Genomic DNA, 23,079 nt, shown 5'->3' on the forward strand with positions numbered 1-23,079 from the left:
CGGGAGGCAGTGGAAGACAGGAGTGCCTGGCGTGCTCTGGTCCATGGGGTCACGAAGAGTCGGACACAACTAAATGACTAAACAACAACAATACCCACTTTCATCACCGTGATATAACATCTATTGGTGCTCCCCCAAGGTGTTAGTACAGAGGCTGTTTTTGTTTCGATGGCAAATGATCTCCACCAGGACTCCTGGGCCTCATGGCAATCTTTACAGACTGCCTTCTTGAGTGGACGTCACTGTTAAGCAACATACATGACCTTATGGTCACTGCACACCCCAACAGATAGCCTAGGAATGATCAGTACTGGAGAAACAAAGCAGATGTGGACTTGTTACCTGTACACACCATGCGTTTAAAGTAAGCCGCTCCTCACACCACCCTGAATTGCAGGATTATTTAAAGGTGCTTTAAATGTATGGTGTGCACAATCCTGGTTCAGTTATTGGGTGACAGATAACTTGGGGGGCATGTAAACTGGATATCAGTTTTTGTTGGCATCTGTCTGTCTCAACAGACAATGGAGTGTGCCTCTGGGGGTGAAGTTGAACTGCTGTGTTAGCAGCACCCAAGTGACCACTCCAGGGCACGAGCCTGGGCAGTGTGTATGGAGGTCTTGGGCTGCCCAGATGACAAGACCTCTTGGCCTGGCTGTTGTGGTCCAAAGGCAAGCAAAGCAATATGTTTGGCACCAGCTTGGCTGCAGGACTTGCCAGAAGGAGGCGTACAAGGCACCATCCAGCCGTCTTAAGGACTCCACTCTGGATCTATGTAGGGCTTGCTTCTTAGCCCTTTCTTGTCCCAAAGATATCCCACAAGGCAGCAGTGGTTTAGGATCAGGATTTTCCTTCGCCTATGTAGGTGGGCTACCTTACCAGATTGGATAGCAGTGTAATAAAATAAATAATGTTGCATACCACCCCAATCTCTGAGCGGTGTGAGATTCCATGCACTTTACTCAGGGTTCGTGGGTAAATGAGGCACAGTGGAGAGACTGTGGTGTCTTTATGATAAACCATATATCATAAAGACACCACAGTCTCCACTGTGCCTCATTTACCCATATATATTTGCAGATATATACAACCTGAGAAGGGGTTCATAGCATTAACATCTCAAAGGGTCTTATTTGTCCCATAACTACAGCCTTGGGTCACAGCAGAAAGCTAACACCATGCTCTGCCTTTTACAGCCTGTAACCTTTCCCCACTAGGTCACATCACATCACAGGCAACTCTAAAACTCTGCTTCAAACTTTGGCTTTGTCTCCTAAGTCAGAGCTAGAGGAGGGCCCCCTCCCATTTGCCATCTGGCACAGAGCCCTCCTTCTTTGGTTTTCCTAATAGCTCATCAACTTCCTTTTGTTTTCTTAATGGCTCATCTCTCAGGAAACTAGCCTAGCTTATATTTTAACCCTTGCTGGATCCAGGGGTTCAGGAAGTTTGGTGCTCCAGCACCACTCTCCTCCAGCACCATAATGCTAAAGCATCAATTCTTCGGCAATCAGACTTCTTTATGGTCCAGCTCTCACTTCCATACATCACTACTGGGAAAACCATAGCTTTTACTATACGGACCTTTGTTGGCAAGGTGATGTCTCTACTTTTTAAGATGCTGTCTAGGTTTGTCATTGCTTTTCTCCCAAGAAAACTAGCCTAGCTTATATTTTAACCCTTGCTGGATCCAGGGGTTCAGGAAGTTTGATTAAATTCTATTTACTGGATCCAGGAATTTAGGGGTACCCCCAAACACATAACACTATATACATATGTAGAATAAATATCCAGTCTACATCGATTAAATAGATTGCTTTTGCCCATATATCCAAAGGCTAAGGAGGGGAAAAGCCTCTTCTACCAATATAGGACTGCTGTTTTGACAGAGAGAAATGACCCAGTTCAGGTTTTCCAGGGTCTTTAAACAAAAACAAAAACCAGACACACAAACACATGCACACACAAAATCTCTTTATCTGCTCAGATCCAGAAAGGCAAGAAATGTGAATTTGCCTGACTTGATTAACTACCCAAAGAAAGTCCTTCACTGTAGTTCTAAAACGTCAAAGAGTCGCTGTGTGGGAATCCAGGAGCTTTCTATCTCTGTCTTATTTTCCCAAGAAGGGCAGAGAGAGCTTTCCTGAGATTTTAAGGACAGCAAGCACCAAGAGATGAAAAAAAAGTGTCTCCCCCTTCCCAAGTACCTGGTGAGAGAGAGGCATTTGCAAAAGATCTTTAAATTGGTTTTTTAAGCCATGGCACAGCACTCTGGGTCCCTCAGCAGGTTGCCGTCTCCTCGGCTGAATAAACTAGATTGAAGGATTGGGATTTACATATGCAACCTTGCTTTTTGGAAATTGTCAGGTGGGTGGAAAAGACACATTGCCATTAAGCTTCTCCTTACACAATAATAAAAATAGTAAAGTTTCATTAGGTGGGCTGTAATCCATTGAGGTCAATGATACAGATCCCACTATGAGTTTAATGAAGCTGAGTTGCATGCATGGGAATTACAAGGATTTTCATGCAGAAGGAAAGTTTTACAATTCTTTGGTCTTTTGTGTAGAACGAAAAGCAGTACAACTTGCTGACATATTTTCCTCTTTGGGCTACATTTACATAATTTGCAGGAGATTCTCATGGACGTTATTTAAGAGTCTCTCCCCTTCTTCTTCAAAATATCACAGCTTCTTAGCACCATAGAGGTTGTTGGATCCCCCACAGATCCAGAATGTAGTTTATGTACAAGGCTGTGCCAAATAATCCCCCATTTCATTGTTCAGTTCCAAAGTCGTACATTAGACCCGATGGAGCAAATTACCAGCAAAGCCTTCCCCAAACATCCATGGTATTTTGATGTTGTCTCTGTACCCACAACCATCTTCTTCCTTGGCTCAGTGTTTATGACTTCAGTTGACCCACACTGCCATTAAATCTGGCTGCGGTGACATTCATGATTTTGTTTACAAGCTTCCATGAATGTCAGTTAAGCTACTGAACAAAATATGTGCATCATCATAGCCGATAGGGGAAAAAAGCAATGTAGGCAAACAAGGTTGATGAGGACTATGAAGGTAAGGAACAAGGTCACCTTCTCAACTTAGCTGTGCATTCTCACCCAGTGAATCCTGTCGCATGCAAACAATAGAGCAAAAGTGGAAAATCTAGCCAAAATCTAGCTTTACAGAGGCTTTCAGTACTATAGTACTATCAACCATGGTATCCTTCTGGGCTGCCTTTGTGGGGCAGGACTTGGAGGCTTTAAATGGACTCTGTTCCTTCCTAGAGGGGCAAACCCTGAAGGTGATACTGGGGGAGTATTGTTTGACGCCTTAGCTATTGGCCTGTGGGGGTCCCTCAGGGTTCTGTTGCCCATGTTATTAGACGTTTACATGAAACCGCTGGGAGAGGTCATTCAGAGTTTGGGGTTTGGTGTCACCAGCATACTGAGGACATCCAGTTCTCTTTCTCCTTGCGACCACACCAGCTTAGTTATGGAATATAGCACAGGTGGTTTTTTTACTTTTTAAAATTTATGGTAGTTTTGTTAACTTTGATATATGATGCCATTCCACTGTTTCATTTGGGTCTCAGCAGAATTTGAAATTGAAATGCAGGATCTTATAGCCGTGGTCTAAATGTCATATCCATTATCTTCATATTTAATCAGCTCTATTGATCAAATTGAGTTGTGGAAAAGTTTTGCCACAGCAAAGCTTTCGTCTCCCATTTTTGTGCTGCACAGAAATTGTCAGGCAAAACACATGAGGTAGAAAGCGCTATAAAAACAAAGCTATAAAATGACAGCATGGGAAAGGAAATATAGGATGAATTCTGAGTTTAGTGGGACACTGGGTTTAGTGGGACTTGTTCGCAAGTAAGTATGCACAGGACTGCAACTTTGCCCCTTTTCTGACTGTCAGTGTAAAGGAAAGTCTTCTTCTTCTTTGGCAATCACTTGTAGCCAAGTAAGATTGTCTTCCATAAACACAGTTTTAAAAGTGAGTCCATAAGTGACTGTGGAGGCCAATTCTGGATCCACACGTCCTTCCACAGTGGGGACATAGGTTTCCAGGCGGGAGTTGATCACGGTGAGGGTTTTGCCAAGCGTGCCTTCCTCTTAGTGTGTTTCTCCCTTTCATCTTGAGTTTGAGCGTCTTCAAAACCCATGACACCTTTGGTAAAGGCTGTTCTCCAATTGGAGCGCTCACCAGCCAGTGTTTCCCAGTTGTCGGTGTTTATACTACATTTTTAAAGATTTTCCTTGAGAGAGTCTTTGAATCTCTTTTGTTGACCACCAGCATTATGCTTACCATCTTAAAGTTTGGAATAGAGTAGTTGCTTTGGAAGACGATAATCAGGCATCCACACAACATGACTAATCCAACAAAGTTGATGTAAAGGAAAGTACATATGTCTGTAACATGGAAGTAACTCAGAGACCAGTCCTAAATTTCTTGTGTTTGCTCCCAAGTCCCAGTCTACATTCACAATGAGACTGACTCCATTTGTTTCTGTGGGGACTAAGTGTGTGACTAACAGTCTGATCTAACTCAAGTTCTTCAATGTACTTAGTTTAAACAAGGAGTGGCAAACCTGTGTCTGGACCACTATTCCCATCATACCTGGCCATTGCTCATGTTGGCTGGGGCTGATGGGGGCTGGAGCTCATCTCGAGGGCGACAGTTTCCGAACTCTGTTTTACACCTTCAAATGCAAGGGATGTACATTCATGTGTGAACTACAGCCTAAATCTTGATTTGGGCCACGAAACTGAGCTGGAACAGAGCTGGAAAGAAATTAACTGTTCACCATGCCTTGAAAAGGAGCTACTATTTCCTCCCTTGCCTACCTTCCCCTTTCTTCTCGAATCCTGATTTGGCTTTGTAACTGAGAAAATGAAGATGGCTATTGGGGGAGAAAGAGTTGCTTGAAGGTATCTGGGTAGCATATGGACAACTTGGCAAGGTAAGCAAGGCAGGAATTGCAATATCCTCACGGGCAAACAAAACCCGTTCCTCAGAATTTGCATCCCAATTCTCATCCCACTTCATTTAGATGTGCATCTTTTAGAGAGAAGCCACTAAGGAGGCAGGGCCTGGAGGTCTGCTACCCAAAGTGTGGATGATAAATGATAAATTTCACATCCATAAAACGCAGTGCCCGCACTTATGGGTACCAGCTTGTTCTCAGCAGGTTCAACATCCTCATGCTGAACAATGGATCGCGCACGCACACACACATACCGTATTTTTCGCCCTATAAGACACACTTTTTCCCTTCCAAAAATTAAGGGGAAATGTGTGTGCGTCTTATGGAGCAAATGCAGGCTCTGTGGCTTCAGCGAAAGCAACACGAAGCCTCTGAAGCCCAGCGGGAGCACTCCCGCTGCGCTCCGGAGGCTTCGCGTAGCTTTCGCTGAAGCCTGGGGAGCAAGACTCTCCTGGCTTCAGGGATATCCGCCTGAAGTTAGGAGAGGCCCCGCACAGAGAGGGAAAGCTGCACAGCACCCCTTCAGTGAAGCAGCAGGAGAAATGGAAGGGGCTCCATTTCTCCTGCTGCTTCACTGAAGGGGCACTGCGCAAAGAGGGAGAGAATTTTTTTCTTCTTATTCTTCCCCTCTATAACTAGGTGCGTCCTATGGTCGGGTGCATCCTATAGAGCGAAAAATACGGTAACAACAACAATAACACAACGAACGACTGAAACATAGAATCATAGAATTGTAGAGTTGGAAGGGACCCCAAGGATACTCGAGTCCAATCCCCTGCAGTGCAGGAATGTGTAGCTATCCCAAACGGGGATTGAACCTGCATCCTTGGTGTTATCAGCACCCCACTCTAACCAACAGAGCTATCCAGGCTAAGTGTACCTTCCCTATAACAGGAGCAACAACAACAATTGATCCTTTTTGAGGTGATGGAAAGGGGAATGATTTCTTTTGTTGCAGAGGAAAGCTGACCACCATCAAGGAAATGGCATGTAAAACCCTACTCACCTACTCACATGATAGGGAAGGGCTGTAGTAGTAGTAGTAATTTCTTTATACCCCTCCCATCTGGCTGGGTTTCCCCAGCCACCCTGGGCAGCTCCCAACAGAGTATTAAAAACACGATAAAACATCAAATATTTAAAACTTCCCTAAACAGGGCTGCCTTCAGGTGTCTTCTAAAAGTCAAAGAGTTGTTTATTTCCTTGACATCTGGTGGGAGGGCATTCCACAGGGCAGGCGCCACTACCGAGAAGGCCCTCTGCCTGGTTGACACAGAGATGGTCCCTTGGGGCTTGCCGTAGACAGAGGGAGGGACCTACACAGATGGCTAAGGAGTGAAGTCAGTCCAGACAACAACTTCCCTAAGACAGGAGCAACCTTTAGAAGTCTCTGTGTGTTCTTTGTTCTGCTTTCCTTAATAAAGAAACTAATTGTAAGTTAGCCAAGTGTTTCACTCTTTTCCTCTGACCTGTGAGCGACCTGCTCTCCTTGTCGGCTCCCTGACAGGTCCAGTGCGGACCAACATGGAAAAGAATGCAGAAATAGGGCGTAAGAAGTGATGCAACTGAGCTGCTTCAGTGAGGGGAAAGCAAAGAAGAAGAAACGACCCATGCGGTTCTCCTCGCCTCCAGCCAAACACACTGTGAAACGTCAGGTGCTTAAATTATCATTTCCAAGGCCTGCGGTGGCTTGGAAACGCAGTTTCATTAGCTTTAGCTATCTAAAACAAGGTTCAGCAAACAGAATGTTGGAAGGGTTTTGTCCCCCTAGTCCCCAGCCGAAGTGACGCATCATGTGCTGAAAATCTTGGGCCTGAACTGCACATGCAGCAGAATGATGCAGCAATGATATGGCACTACCCTGATCACATCAGACTGCAGGGCAGGGTGACAAAGAGGGCATGTTTTCAAATGCTCCTCCTAGATCAAAATCTCTCTGCCAGCAGATAACTGGGACAGCAGGGAGCAAGCTGGGCTAGAATTCGTCTTCTTAATGTCTTGGGATCCCCCCACTTTCCTCCCTTACTTGAGAGAAATTGTTTGTTTTTAACATGAAGGAACATTCAGAAATGACTGTTACAGCTGGACAAATCTGTCAAATTTGCTTTCTTGCAGTTTCTATTTTTCCAGCCTTAAAGTTCAGTTTGTCACTGAACTCTAGTAGCGGTAGGGGTTTTTTTGGGGGGAGGGGGGAATTCTCAGCATTTTGAGGCACACTTCTATTATATTTGTTTCTGTGCCTGCTCTACACATTTTTGCTAGCAATTTTATGTAATATGCATTTATTTTCACCAATATCTGGATTGTTATGCACATTTCTGTACATTTTTCGGGTAAGAGCGCTGCATTGCTCAATTTGGAGGAATTCCAGCTTTGAAGGATAGATGCACTTAGGTTCACACATCGCTTTGAGAGGTGCAAATTAGGTAAATTCACACTGAAGCCAAAATTATTTTCCTCCCATCCCTGTTTCCTGTATACTGAATGCTACAGCCCACTCTTCAGCCTCAGGATTGCAGAGGTTTGGGATCAGAATTTTGCTTCTTCTGAATGGGCTATCTTCCCAAGTTGATGAGCCCCATCTGTCCCTCATTTCTCCCCGTAACTCATGCAGAAACCGCCATCTTGACCATTGGACCCCCTATGGGTCTTGTCCGCTCAATTTGCTAGAGTGTGTCTTTTCATACGGGGGGTCACTGAGGGTTTGAGACCCATCAGCTACCCTCCCCTCACTTAGCTGGCCAATCGAAGCTGTTCCCATGGTGTGGCTCTCAGGAGTTCAGCCTACACTCAAGTAGGACCCTGGCAGAGACACATGCCCGACTGGCATGTTCCCTCTCTCCTGGTCGATCGTTCAGGAGCTTCATAAGCTTTCTTCAGCCCGAACATCACAGTGACTGATGCCAACCGACACTGGCACACTTAGGGATCCACAGAGTCTTTGCAGCTTTTCGTGACAGACCTCAGCAACTCAGCATTTGGGCTAATCTACTTTATTTACATATAAACACACACGGAGCACTGCAACATGGCTCCCTCTCTCTCTAGCATCAGACAGCAAAGAGAAAAAGGACAAAGGACAATAGTCCCACTTCATGGAACACAGTAACATAAACATCCTGCCTCTGTCACTTCCCACTCTGTGGAGTCAAAACATATACCGTCATGTGAAAGACAACAATCCCATGACTGCAATCGTGATGCAGGAATTCTAACAGTGGCTACTGTCACATGATGACAGCTTCTAGGAGCTAAGTGTAGTTTGGGGACCCAAGGTGGACAAACTATCTCAAAAGAAGCACAACATTTTCCCCACCAGAGGTACTAACCTTCCCTTGGCACCCCATACACCCCTAGTTGGTGTATAAAAGCAGATGCCAGCACTCTGAGGCTGGGATTTCTGAGGTTTCCATCTGGAGGTGTCGTTTAAACCTACCCATTAAGCGGGAGACTTGAAAGCAACTATCAATCTCTCCCACCAATATGGTTGCAAGTGTCTGTGCAGTGCACCTGCTGAAGTCAAAAGCCAAAGCCACCAGAGCTCTCCATCACTCCTTGTCCTTTCCCAGAAATGGCGGGGACGACGACGGCAGATGGACTCTGAATAACTTATCCAGCAGAATACAAATTGACGGGTGAATGGTGTAAAAGAAGAGGGATTATACTAATAGGCTTACACTGTGGAATTTATATAGGTCACAGGCATCTACTAGTCTTGGTGCAGAATTTATTTTGCCTCTTGAGTACAGAATTTTAACAAATGCCTGGCCCTATTGTTGTGCAGGAAAAGCTAGCCATCTAACTTCAGTTTTGCTGGTCTACATGCACAGCTCTGTGTCACTCATCACAGAGGTAGGGCTGTTTTCACAGAATAAGAGAATTAGAAGGGACCACAAGTGCCATCTAGTCCAACCTGCTGCAATGCCGGAATCTTTTTGCCCAACGTGGGGCTCAAACCCACGACCCTGAAATTGAGTCTCATGCTCTATGGACTAAGCTATCTGCTCTGGCTGATGGTTCCATTTTGCATTGTGCTCCTTGCAGGGACTATTTAATTTCTCCCAAGTTGTCTATGCCATTACTTTTTTTACTGATCATTATTTATTGACTACCTGATCTAGGGAATATTGGTGTGTTGAATGATTCAAACATCAGGAGGCTTTGCTCTTCTCTATTAAGAAATCATAAGGGAATTGAAATGACAGGTAGAGAGGGAAGAGAAAGGCCTCAGCTGCAGTATACTTCTAAAACTGTATCATTCTACTTTAAATAGTCCCCTACTGCCTTCGTTGTTGTTTAGTCGTTTAGTCGTGTCCGACTCTTCGTGACCCCATGGACCAGAGCACGCCAGGCACTCCTGTCTTCCACCGCCTCCCGCAGTTTGGTCAAACTCATGCTGGTAGCTTTGACAACACTGTCCAACCATCTCATGCTCTGTCGTCCCCTTCTCCTTGTGGCCTCCATCTTTCCCAACATCAGGGTCTTTTCCAGGGAGTCTTCTCGTCTCATGAGGTGGCCAAAGTATTGGAGCCTCAGCTTCAGGATCTGTCCTTCCAGTGAGCACTCAGGGCTGATTTCCTACTGCCTTCACAGAGCTACAATTCCCAGAGTTCCCTGGGATGAGGGATTGACTGTTGAACTACTGTGAAAATTACAGTATTCCACTCTGGGAGTGGAATAGGGATCTCCTAACATCTCTCAGCAGCCTCTCCAAACTACAGAATTCTTTGAAGCCAAATTATCAATAATTTGCACTTTTCAAAACAATATGTAAACTGAAACACATCTCTTACAATTTGCCCTTATCCAGATTGTTCTGTGCAGTTTGTCAGTCAAACAGTGTTTGCAAAAAATGCATCTATTAGAGGAAAATGTGCATAAAAATTAATCTGTTACTGAAAGTAACAAACAACATGCATTATGCCGGTGGAAACTGCTTGTAAAAAATGTGCATTAGTCAAAACTTTATGTAAAATGTTTTTATTAGGAGAAATTTGCACTAAAGTACTGATGAATATTCATGTTTGTTTGCTTTTTTAAAAAATTGCAGATAGCTGCAAAACATCCGAACTGAAGATGTAAATAATGATAAACTGAGAGAAATGAAACTGACAGATCCTTCCACCCCTAGTTTCAGATAAAGCAAAGCCTGGAACAACCTCAATCCCGCTGATTCCTATTAAAAAGTAGGCATCATTAATTGGTTCAGATGATTATAACCGCAAACTGTAACAGAAATGGAAGAGATGAATTATAACAACAAATAGAACAACATTTTGTTTCGGGGGGGGGGGACCCCCAGCTAAATTGTGTGGTACAAAACTATTGGGATGAAACAAGGCATCTCTTAATTCAATTATTTCCCTGCTACAGTCTGTGACCTCTGTGGCACTATAACAAGCCCAGTCTTTCTTTTCAGTGAGATAAGTAGGAAAATAGTGCCAAGATGGGCGAGGATAAAAGATTAACAAGAGATGGGGAGGATGGGATGAGATGGGGAGGCAGGTGTGTGCTTGGCTTGGCAAGGAATCTCATTATCCAATCACAACCATGGCTGGTTTGGGGCAACGTTGTTGTAGCCAAGGCCCTAAAAATGTTATTAAATTTGTGTAAAGTACTTCTCCATATGTAATTGCTTCTGGGCAACACATTGCGATGGGGATGCTGGTGTGTTCTGTGAAGCGGGGGCCCTCCTTGCCTTTTGCACAGATTCCCAGCCAAATGGGCTTCCTTAATAGGTCACAGAGGGCTGGCTGATAATCCTGGAGCTAAGAACACAGGTAGGTACCTTACCTGCCGGTTACAGAACAGTGTTGCAGTTGCAAGGTGCCCAGTGGAAAAGAGAGCAGCTGGGCTGTTGGAAATGGATGACCTGAGGCAGCCTTGGGGAGCAGGGTGGGCAGATTGTGGCTTGTGGGGGGGCAGGTGCTGCCGCTTTGAAGACTAGCGCTAGCTATCTGACTCTATGCTTTCTCCCTTCTGCTTAAGGTTGTAAATAGTTCTAAATAGACATTTCCCAAACCCTGTAAGGGGCTGAGATTCAGCAGCTTTGAGAATGAAAATAGTCTTCCAAGCGACCGACCGTTGAAATCAATCTGTGGGCTTTTTCCTTTTCCTTTTTTGAAAAGCGAAATAATTATTCATTTTAAAAGGAGACCCTTCCCACCCCACAGTGACTCAGCTCTTTTAATAAGCTCCATTGACCTTCAATTAAGGTCCAGACATGTAAAAGTTGTCTAACTTTAATAGTCTTTAGGGAGGGAAATGAGTTGTCGTGTAGTCGCTTGATTGTGAAAATGTCAAGGGTATTTGCTTTAATAAAAAAAAATCACACTGGCTGCTTTAGAAAGATAATGAAATAGTTGTGGCAGGGGTGGGGGAGAGGTTAAAGGGAAACCTAATACAGTTGTGCTGTGTGTGTGTGTGTGCGTGCGTGTGCACATGTGCATGGGGGTCCTACACGTCCCGCCCCACTGTTCCTAACTCCTATGCTTTATTGCACCCTTCCCCAGATAGCTGTCAAGCGTCCCTTATTTGGCGGGACAGTCCCTTATCCTAGCGCCATGTCCCACTGCTGTCCCTTATTGATGATGCCCCTTAAATAAGCTACTGCAAGTAATGGGGCCCTTTCTGTGTCCAGTTGTCCCTTGTCAACAACAAATTGTTGCTGTTTTTGTGTGTTGAATATATGCTATATGGCAATTTATGGACCTAACAGGTATCTAAAGCCATTTGCACGCAACAAAATATGTATTTTATCAAAGTAATTGTTGATCCCTTATTTTGGCTGCTGATCCCTTATTTTCGAGGCTGCTGGTCCCTTGTTTTCAAATCTGTAAGTTGACAGCTATGTTTATAGGTGGTCTCTGACACAGACAACATCTGTGGACTACAACGCCTATCATCCCTGACCATTGGACGTCCTGACTGGAGCTGATGGGAGTTGTAGGTCATAGCATGAGACTCTTCATCTTGGGGTGGTCGGGTTCAAGCCCCACACTGGACAAAATAAATTCTTGCATTGCACTGGATATGAATTAGAGGATCCTTATGGTCCCTTCGAATTCTGCACATCTGTGATTATATGATTCATGCCTGGGGACATTGTTCATAACATATTAACATCTGGAGAGCACTCGGTGGAAGGTTGCTTTCTCGTATCTCTGACTCATGTCCCTGCTCACCTCTAAAATATTGAGAATCCCTAAGCCCACCCTTCCTAACTTCATAATGCTCCCTTTTGAGATGTGACCCAGGTTCTCCTCCATTCATCTGACTGGTGGGGCTCGACCAGTCCCTCCTGAGAACGGGAATCTGGTGTTGGGGTTTGAGTGTGGCTGTGGAAAGAGGATTTAAAGGATGGGTCTTAGTTAGGAGGGGAGCAGCTTTGTTTTGTCAGGAAGTGATACTTCCCATTGGTGGAAGTAGGGGCAAGGACTTGCACAATAAGACATTCTCCTCCTCTCCTCCCTCATGCACCCTAAAATTGGTGTGGGGTGAGAGGAGAAGCCCCAGAAAACTGGGCGGGTAAAAGAGAAGGGGGATCATTACATATGGCAAGCTGAATGCACAATCCCATGTGACCAGTTGTTGCTGAGACAATGTGGAACCTGACCGCATGGCAGCAGGTTTTCAGTGGCTAAGAGACTTGGGCATTTGGCCATAGATGGACAGTAAGAGTTAATTAGACAATTTCTCTCTGACTTTTGTTGTTGTTGTTGGGGGTGGGGAGATGAAACCATGACCTTTTTTTGGAGGGTACTTTCCCCCAAAGCCCCCGAGAAAAGATAGAATTTGCTTCTCTTTCTTTAGACAGCTGTTCTAATTGCAAGGATTTCTTCTGAACACAAATTAATCATTGGGGCTTTTGTTGCTGTACAGCCAAAGAAAAAAATGTAGCTCTTAATAGCATCTTTCAAAAAAAAGTAAGGAGGAGGAGAGGGGTGGAAGATTTTAATCCCCCCCTTGCACCCCAAGTAACACGCTGAATAAAGAACAATGCTACATAAGAACCTCTTGTAGTACACGGCGTACATGACAATTAGCAATGTATCGCAGAGCAACAGTCACTGTGATTAACAAGTGCCTTTTCTGTCTTCGCTGACATGGAGAGCATCTACAAGAACTCTGGGAAATGTCCTTTTGTTCCAAGGTGTCATCTACCCATATGGGTTTAGAAATGAGGAGCACCATCCACTCCTCTGTTCACACACACGAAGGGCAGGTGCCTCCATCTGCAAGGAGATGGAGACCTGGTGTGCAGGCCCTCTGTGCCCACAGGGAGTTATATCCCCAATAATCACTCCGGTATGGACCTGGAGGAGACATCATTGAGAAGTTCATGTGCTCCAGGGGACGTGGTAAAAGGTAAAGGGACCCCTGACCATTAGGTCCAGTCGTGGCCGACTCTGGGGTTGTGGCGTTCATCTCACTCTATAGGCCGAGGGAGCCGGCATACAGCTTCCAGGTCATGTGGCTAGCATGACTAAGCCGCTTCTGGCGAATCAGAGCAGTGCATGGAAATGCCGTTTACCTTCCCGCCGGAGCAATACCTATTTATCTACTTGCACTTTGAGGTGCTTTCGAACTGTTAGGTTGGCAGGAGCAGGGACAGAGCAATGGGAGCTCACCCCGTCGCGGGGATTTGAACCGCCGACCTTCTGATTGGCATGTCCTAGGCTCTGTGGTTTAACCCACAGCGCCACCCGTGCCCCTAGGGAACGTGGTAGGCCCATCTAAAAAAGATAAGGGTGTGGGGATATGGCTTTGTCATCTAAACCACTGAGCCTCTTGGGTTTGCTGATCAGAAGGTTGGCACTTCGAATCCCCGCAACAGGGTGAGCTCCCATTGCTCTGTCCCAGCTCCTGCCAACCTAGCAGTTCAAAAGCACGCCAGTGCAAGTAGATAAATAGGTATTGCTGTGGTGGGAAGGTAAACAGTGTTTCTGTGCGTTCTGGTTTCTGTCATGGTGTCTCGTTGCACCAGAAGTGGTTTAGTCATGCTGCCACATGACCCAGAAAGCTGTCTGTGGACAAACGCCAGCTCCCTCAGCCTGGAAGCGAGATGAGCGCTGCAACCCCTTAGTCGCCTTTGACTGGCCTTAACTGTCCAGGTGTCCTTTACCTTTACCTTCACCTCTGTACTGTTCAGGCACCCAGTCGCATGAATCCCAGCTGAGCCAGGTTTTGGCCGCCCTTGCAGTTGGAATCTGAGCTAGGGTGGGCACATAGGATCCAACTCCTAGGGGCTGAGGTCCCTTCGCCCTCCCATAAAATATTTGAGGGAGCTGGCATGCCCGCCAACATTTTGTGAGAAAAATTCAGGGCACCCTGGACCATCCCTCATCTCTGTTGCTCAACCCCTCTCTGCCGTTGACCCCTTCCTCACCCACCCGCCTGCTTGCCCCCTCCTTCCCTGCCCTCTCTTACTTTTGCTGTCTTCTGCCTCCTGGAGCGGCCTCCACAAGACACTGTCTCCCAACTCTGCATGGCCTGGATTGATATCAGAAGCTGGACCAACTTCTGTAAATTTGGGGTGTCCCTATTAAATCATAACACTTGAAGGGTCTGGGCTGGGCTCCCCCAAAGTTGATGAACATTGCCATTCAAATAGTGTTTGTATGTATGTGTGCCTTGTGATTGATTATGTGGGGTGAGGCTTGCCCCCCCCAATTTTTTTTAAGTTGGCACCCCTGGAACCCTTTATTCTTCCCATTTTCCACCATGTGAACCCAGTGATATCTAAGCTGAATGCTCCAAAACAGACCTCATGAGCCATCTTTGTACAGTGGTACCTCAGTTCTCGAACAAAATCCATTCCAGAAGCCCATTCAGCTTCCAAAACGGTCGAAAACCGAGACACAGCTTCCCATTGGTTGCAAGAGCTTCTTGCACTCAGCGGAACACATTCGGATTCTGAAAAACATTCAAAAATGGAAGCATTTACTTCTGGGTTTTCAACGTTGAAATACCAAAACGTATGACAAAGGAGGCATTCAGGAACTGAGGTTCCACGGTATTTCTATACAAATAATTTAGAAACATTTACCACTTTGGAACCTAAGCTTTATTGCCTTTTACTAACCACCTTCATATAACCAACATTCTTAAGTCTAAGTAAAGCAAGAAGGAGTTAATGTCATAGAATAAGCTGTCCTGCCAGGCTTAGCTAGGCCACTCTCCCTCACCTTGGGAAGAAGGTACTAAAACCTACTGCTGTACCTCATTCTACCTGAGCAGGTCAGCATGTAAAGAGATCCGAGCTGGTTGCTCCAAGCTCAGGCCACATGAATCTAACAAGCATCTCTTGAGTTCCTTTACCAATAATATAGGAACTTTCACTACTGAAACTAAGCCAAGTTTTACTACCTGTGCAACCTTTTCTTAATGCTGTATGGAAAAGCACATGAATCGTGGCTTTGAAGGGTTTATAAGTAAACCATTTTAAACTTACCAAATGTGTAGTCTCTTTCTTTGCTAAGGGAAGAGGGAAACTTTGGAAGCAACTTAGAAGTGGATATTTTAACTGTCTAGCAGCCTATTTTTCCACACTTTATTTTTCTGCATATTTTATGATTTTAAATCTCTGCTGGGGCTCTCTCACCAAGAGATTGCTTGCCCCAAACATGGATCTGAGGCATCAAAGGAATCCTCTTTTAATTTACTTATTTGTCCTTTAAACAAAAACAAAAAACAACACAAATCTGGATCAGCCAGCTATTGCTTGTAAGGGCTGGATTGATGCTCCAGCAATAGCACTGATTTTCATAGTACAGGATTATACCCTCAATATCCAGAAGCAACAACGATTTGCAGCCTCACATTAGCCAGCAGAAGCAGCCAGGCTAAGGCTGTGTTGTTGTGACATAATGATAGCCTATAAAGCAATGCTTAGAAGCAATAACCGTATCTTTTCTTCTGTCACTGTATCTCTGAATTCAGTTTCCTGAGCAGCTTACCTCATTACAGTCAGGGCAGCTCTAAGCAGAGATAAACTAACCGAAGATAAAGCTGATGTAGTTTTGCCGACTCAAAAATATCTAGTGGAAATAAAAATGCTAAATTTAGGATATGCCTCCACCAGCAATTTTCAGATAGGCTGTCCTAGTACAGTGCTATCCGTGTGCAAAGGTTCTACGTATGAGTTGTTACTATTAGTATTATTGTTTCAATCTATCTGTTGCTTACTGAATTAGGAGTCCTCAAGCAAATTTCATAATGCACAGAGCATAATGCTAGACTGGTGACTGGGAGTGGCCACCGAGACCATATAACACTGCTCCTGAAAGACCTACATTGGCTCCCAGTACGTTTCCAAGCACAATTCAAAGTGTTGGTGCTGACCTTTAAAGCCCTAAATGGCCTTGGCCCAGTATACCTGAAGGAGCATCTCCACCCCCATCATTCAGCCCAGACACTGAGGTCCAGCTCTGAAGGCCTTCTGGAGGTTCCCTCACTGAGAGATGTAAGGTTTCAGGCAATCAGGCAGAGGGCCTTCTCGGTAGTGGTGCCTGTTAGTTTCTGTTTGTGCCACTGTAGAGTTGCTTGGAGTCACAGGAATCTGTTTACATTCCAGGGATTCCAGACTGTTGGAAGTCTCACGGAAGACAGGAGACGGATGTGATGTTTACTGGTTTCCTGTTCCTTTGTTTGTTTCAGTTGCTCTCTGCTTTCACAGAGAGAGGATGTTTCTTTTCTGTCTGCGTAAATAGAAAAAAAACCTAGCCATGTAGCTCATACTATCTTGTCCTTCCGCATGCTGCTGTATACTCTGCGTAATGGGGGAATGTGCTTGGAGCCTTATCAAAGGCTCAGGTCGTTAATCATTGTCGGAGGAATTTTGGAAGGCTCGACCGGAGGAGTTGTTCGGTCGAATGCAAGTCCGACAGTGCCCACCCTGTGGATTGCCCTCCCATCAGATGTCAAGGGAATAAACAACTATCTGACTTTTAGAAGACATCTGACGGCATCTGTTTAGGGAAGTTTTTAATGTTTGATGTTTCAGCGTGTTTTAAATATTCTGTTGGGAGCTGGCCCAGAGTGTCTGGGGAAGCCCAGCCAGGTGGGCGGGGAATAATAATAATAATAATAATAATAATAATAATAATAATAATAATAAATAATAATTCTATAAAATCAGAAAAAGTGATAAAATCCATGGGAAAAACCTATAAAACATACCCAACTGAACAGCAGTGTAATCATGGCACTAACAAACAATAACATCATAGAATTGTAAAGTTAGGAGATGCACCAAGGGAGATCTAGTCCAACTTCCTGCAGTGCAGGAATTACAGGTAAAGAATCTCAAAGACCAACTAAGTTAGTTCTTGGTATGAGCTTTCGTGTGCATGCACACTTGTTCAGATACACTGAAACAGAAGTTGCCAGATCCTTCTATATAGTGAGAAGGTGGGGAGGGGTACTACTCAGAAGGGTGGTGGGAATGGGTGATTGGCAGATAGCTGTGATGAGCCTGTTGACGACTCTTAACGACTGCAATAGGTCTTACAGGAAAAAGCAAGGGGTGAGAAGGTGAACTTCTGTTTCAGTGTATCTGAAGAAGTGTGCATGCACACGAAAGCTCATACCAAGAACTAACTTAGTTGGTCTTTAAGGTGCTACTGGAAGGAAAGAATTTTTGTTTTGTTTTGACTATGGCAGACCAACACGGCTACCTATCTGTAACAGGTAAAGAATCTGTGACAGATGGCCATCCAACCTCTGTTAAAAAACCTCTGATGAAGGAGAAACTACCACTTTCCAAGACGATCCATTCCACTGTAGAACAGTACTTACCATCAGAAAGTTCTTCCTAATGTTTAGCTGGAATCTCCTTTCTTGTAATTTTAATCCATTTGTGTGCATCCTACTCTCCAGAGCAGCAGAAAATAAGCTTGCTCTGTCTTCCATGTGACAGCCCTTCAGATATTTGAAGGTGGCTATCATGTGACCTCTCAGTCTCCTCTCCAGGTTAAACATATTCAGCTCCTTCAACCGTTCCTCACAATACTTGGTTTCCAGAGCTTTTATCAACTTGTTTGTCCTCTTCTGAACCTGTTCCAGCTTGTTGACATCCTTTTCTGTCAAATGCCTGGGAGAAGATAAGTTTTTTTACCTGACAGTGCAAGGATGCTAGTGCTGGTGCCTGGCAGACCTCACTGGGAAGGTAGGAAACCCCCAGTTTAAAATCTCCCATAAAACCTGAGAGGCTGTGTTGTAACAGTAACTTAGAGGTGTTCTCTGGGCATCACCAAAACAGACACAGCTCCCTATGAAAGAAACTGTTATTTTTATATTAAAAGTGCAACTGAGTTCAGAACCTCCAGGCATCTTAAGAACAGAAGCACCATCACCACCACCATCTCAAAGGCACGTTTTCCCACACTGCTCCTGGAGGCATCTGCCCCCTTCTCCAAATATGATCTCCCTACTCAGCCCAATTTTTGAATTATGGTGCTGGAGGAGACTCTTGAGAGTCCCATGGACTGCAAGAAGATCAAACGTATCCATTCTTAAGGAAATCAGCCCTGAGTGCTCACTGGAAGGACAGATCCTGAAGCTGAGGCTCCAATACTTTGGCCACCTCATGAGAAGAGAAGACTCCCTGGAAAAGACCCTGATGTTGGGAAAGATGGAGGGCACAAGGAGAAGGGGACAACAGAGGACGAGATGGTGGGACAGTGTTCTCGAAGCTACCAGCATGAGTTTGACCAAACTGCGGGAGGCAGTGGAAGACAGAAGTGCCTGGCATGCTCTGGTCCATGGGGTCACGAAGAGTCAGACATGACTAAACAACTAAACAACAACACTCAGCCCAATGCTGTTTCCATGCTCTTTATCATAGACTTGCCCAAGGCCACCCTACAGGTTTCATGGGTGAACCAGGGCTTTGAAGCCACATCTTCTCTGTCCACATCCTCTTTCAAGAGTTATTCAACTTATACAGAATGAAAACTCTTAAGAATTCTCATTTATTACAGCTAGGGTATCTCACCCGTAGTCCTCCGGATTTTGCTGGACGTCAGCTCCCAGCGGTGCTTTCCATCAACAATACCAGCTGAGGCTGATGGGAGTTGGACGCCACCAACGACTGGAGGGACATAAGTCAGCCACCTTCCATAACCACCATTTCCAGAGAAAATGCTTTGATTGAAAAATGAACAAAACTACTGAGGATTTTCCACTTTGCAGCCTTTCTGTTCACTCCAAATGTATCGTGCCTCTGTCATATTAAATTCTACAGAGTGCAATTATCGGTCTGTGAGCTGTCTCTCTTCCACTGAGAATGGACCCAGTTGATATTAGTTGGGTACAATCAGTTCATGATTGTCTGAGCAGAGATGAAGGGTGATGCCAGTGGATAGGAGATTCGTCAACATCAGGGGATGAATTGCCTCTGGGTGTGTGTGTGTGAGAGAGAGAGACCACAGATCTAACACCCCAGATAAAACTCATATATCACTTCACATCACTTCTCACAATGTGAGCCTAGTTTCCTTTTCTAGCTGCCAATCATCAAATGCACTGTAATCTACCAGAGAGACCAAGTGATGCATGCATGTTAAACCAGCACGCAAGTCATCATGAGAGGCTGAGAGAGAATTCAAGCTTAGGAGGGTATGTAGACAGAATCCATAATAACTTCTGAGTCCAGAGGAAATAAAATGTTCTAGTTTGAAATCTGGGTAAATATCTAGTACAGACATCAAACTGAACAGGAGCTGCAATATGTGTATGTTGGGCTGAATAGAGAATGTGCACAAATTATTATTATTATTATTATTATTATTATTATTATTATTATTATTAGAATTTATATACCGCCCTATACCCGGTGGTCTCAGGGAACTTCACAAAATAAAATCAAAATATAAAACCACAAAATACATAATCAAAATAAAAGCAACAACCCAATAACGCCCCCCCCCATACCAGCTATTTTGTACATTATGGGGAACATGCTCAAATGAACATCTTAAGCAGGATTTTGCATACTGAATGGTCAATGTGCTTAATATCCAAGTGATACTGGAGAATGTGAGAATTTCACACACTGGTAAATGTACATAATATCTCTTCAAGGGAATATTCTTCAAGGGAACCATATGCTTAGTGACCTAGCGAAGGGTGAAATACTCTATTTATGCCACCAGATTGTGCACAGTTGACAGCATCATTTGGAGTCTGTGCACATTGATCAGGCAGTACACAACCCCCCTGTTTATTCTCTTTATTTGGGAATGGGAAGAAACAGGATTTACTTGTCCTTGACCATATGTATGGACAGATGCATATTATATGTAAATGTGTATATGGACTTTAAGTGGCCATTCTGCATGGCCTATCATATGAGGAAGCATGTCAGGGTTTAAAATAAATTCAGATTAAAAAAAATGTTGGTGAAAAACATGAATGATAAGTCGAAAAATATGTTAGAAAAAATGTCTGGTTTGCAAATATGTAAAAGAGTTAGATATTTGAGAATCTGGCTGACAGTAAGAAATCTGAACTTATATGTTAAACTGTGGAAAGAGATCAAGAAAGAGTTGGAGATTTGGGAGAGAATGAAGCTCTCCTTGCTTGACAGAATCTCAGCTATTATAATGAATCTATTGCTCAGGATGCTATTTTTATTCCAATCAAGTCCAGTTGAAAATAATTTAGGCTGCTTCAAAAAATGGAAGAAGGATATTTCTACATTTATCTCGCAGGGGGGGGGGCCAAGTTCCATTTTTTTGGGGGGGGGGGTTAAAGGCAAGGGTCAAAGGGAAAAATAACGTTTTGAATGAAAACAGCCACAAAGAGAAAGCTCAGTCTTCCCTGATCAGACAACAATGAAGGGCGGGGTGAGGGGGCGGGGCAGGATTCAGTTTCAATGACACTGAGGAAAGGTAGCCAGAGATCGACCCGCGATCTACCAAAACCTCACAGGGATCTACCAGTAGATCACAATTGACCTGTTGGACATCCCTGCTTTAGAAGACAGCAAAATGCATATAAAATGTGCATTTTAGGGTAAAAGGCACCAAAAATGCATTAAAAGTATACAGAAATGCTGAACAAAACATATGCAATGCATTTTTAAAATAAATAAATCACAGATTGATGTGGATGAGAGGTAGAACAGATTTAGAAATGAGCATGCGCAAAACTGTCATGCGTTGGAAATAAAGTTACCTGTTGATTGGCAAGAGGGTCCATGTGGGGGAAATCAGCAACATTTACCTTATTCTGTCTCCTTCTGTTTTCAAAAGGCTTCTCTGAATCCAAGCTCCTTCTTTGTAAGGGGACTCCTTTTTAAAAATAAAGTAACTGGATTCAGCTCCTCATGCACAAGGGCAACATTGTACTCGCCCACAAAGGTTCTTCTTAGTGTCTCGGTTCCTCCCCACATTGCCTTTTCGTTGCTCTCTTTCCTTAGGGGCTACCAAAGATATGGGGAAGATGCTGGGAGGAGAAGAAGAGAAGGATCCAGATGCTGCCAAGAAGGAGGAAGAACGACAGGAAGCTCTTCGGCAGCAGGAAGAAGAGAGGAAAGCTAAATATGCCAAGATGGAGGCTGAAAGGGAAAATGTGAGGCAAGGGATTCGGGATAAGGTAAGACCCACTATCAGACTGATCAGAGTCCAGCTGGGACATAAGCAAACATTCAGAAACCAAAGCGCAGCTTCTGATTGGCTGCAGGAAGCTGCAGTTGGAAGTTGCAGAAGGTTTTAATAACAGTGAAATATTTCGCCAAGGCATTCCAATCACAGTGGCTGGATTGTAATTTTTGGGCCAAAAATGGGATTCACATGGTTTCAGTTGCTTGGAGTGCTTCTCTCGCTAATTATTTGAATGTGGGGTTGTTTATGTGTGAAAGACACATTTTAAATTCATATGAGCATTTTGGCTAATGTATGTTTTGCATTCTCAATATAAACTGATTTTGGGGTGGAAATCACCAAAAGCCTTGTGTGAGAAGGCCCAGAATGATATTTCTCATTTCCCCCCTCCATCCTTTTCTGGATTCAAAGCTCTACTTAGAGCCTCTTTGATGGGCGGATGATTTATTTATCGTTGTTTGCTTTTGATATGGTTTTCTAGGGAGTGTCAGCTTTCTGAGTTGTACTTCTAATGTGTGGAAGGTCTTTGAAGAGGGAAGCTTTGTACCACATACGCATATCCAAATATATTGCAGGTATTAAAAAAATATTTTACCAGGCGTTCCAGAATTCCCAAGACTCCAGTTATCACCACATATCTCTAATTTGACTTTTAGTCTCGTTCATGCCAGCTATGTAGCATCTGGAGAGAAAATTAAGTTCCAATAAATAGGATCACCAGAGGTTACAGTACAGCAAACTGTAGATTGATGTAGGTTTACTAATTTTGTAATTGTGTGCTACATAAATGCAGCCACGGGACCGCCTCTCCTGGTATGCCCCGCAGAGGACCTTAAGGTCCACAAATGACAACACTTTGGAGGTCCCAAGTCGCAAGGTGGTTAGATTGGTCTCAACTAGGGCCAGGGACTTTTCAGTACTGGCCCCGACTTGGTGGAACGCTCTGTCACAAGAGACTAGGGCCCTGCAGGACTTGACGTCTTTCTGCAGGGCCTGCAAGACAGAGCTGTTCCACCTGGCCTTTCTGACCCTTATGTTTCCCTCCCCTTATGGTTTTGATCTATGGGCTACTATTAAAATGAGGCTGCATTTTAAATTGTATTTTAACCCGTATTTTAAATTGCCCCCCCCCCATTATGTTTGTATTATAATTTTACTGGTGTTAGCCACCCTGAGCCCGGCTCTGGCCAGGGAAGGCGGGGTATAAATAAAAATGTATTATTGTTATTATTATTCATTGCATACAGTGAAGGGCTCCTGTTGACTGAAGGCTAAGATGTAGCTTATTCTGTATGGACCTAAAACAGGGACTTCTCTGTAGTGAGCACCCCCCCATGTAGATCTCCCTCCCTCTGGATGAAAAGTAGCCTTGGCACCTGCCCAATCTGACATTTTTGATGTTGTAATACATCAATAACTACTTCACTACCTGAATCACATGGGAGACTGGAGAGGAATCAGAACAAAACAGGTTTGGGGG

The 23,079-nt window shown here is 44.3% G+C and overlaps 1 protein-coding gene and 1 long non-coding RNA gene across 2 annotated transcripts in view; both read left to right on the top strand.

Moving 5' to 3' along the window:
* LOC310753022 overlaps positions 1-23,079 on the top strand; it is a 225,682-nt gene that overhangs the window by 134,250 nt on the left and 68,353 nt on the right. The gene's annotated exons all lie outside the window — the stretch shown is intronic.
* The window catches only part of CPLX1 (complexin 1), a 183,159-nt gene that overhangs the window by 101,270 nt on the left and 58,810 nt on the right, over positions 1-23,079 (top strand). The window contains exon 3 of the mRNA XM_083594179.1: positions 21,416-21,591. Within this exon, the coding sequence (XP_083450305.1) occupies positions 21,416-21,591 (176 nt within the window). The remainder of the gene's footprint in view (positions 1-21,415; positions 21,592-23,079) is intronic.

The sequence above is a fragment of the Podarcis filfolensis genome, assembly GCF_964270895.1.
Source record: "Podarcis filfolensis genome assembly, chromosome: 17".
NCBI lineage: Eukaryota > Metazoa > Chordata > Lepidosauria > Squamata > Lacertidae > Podarcis > Podarcis filfolensis.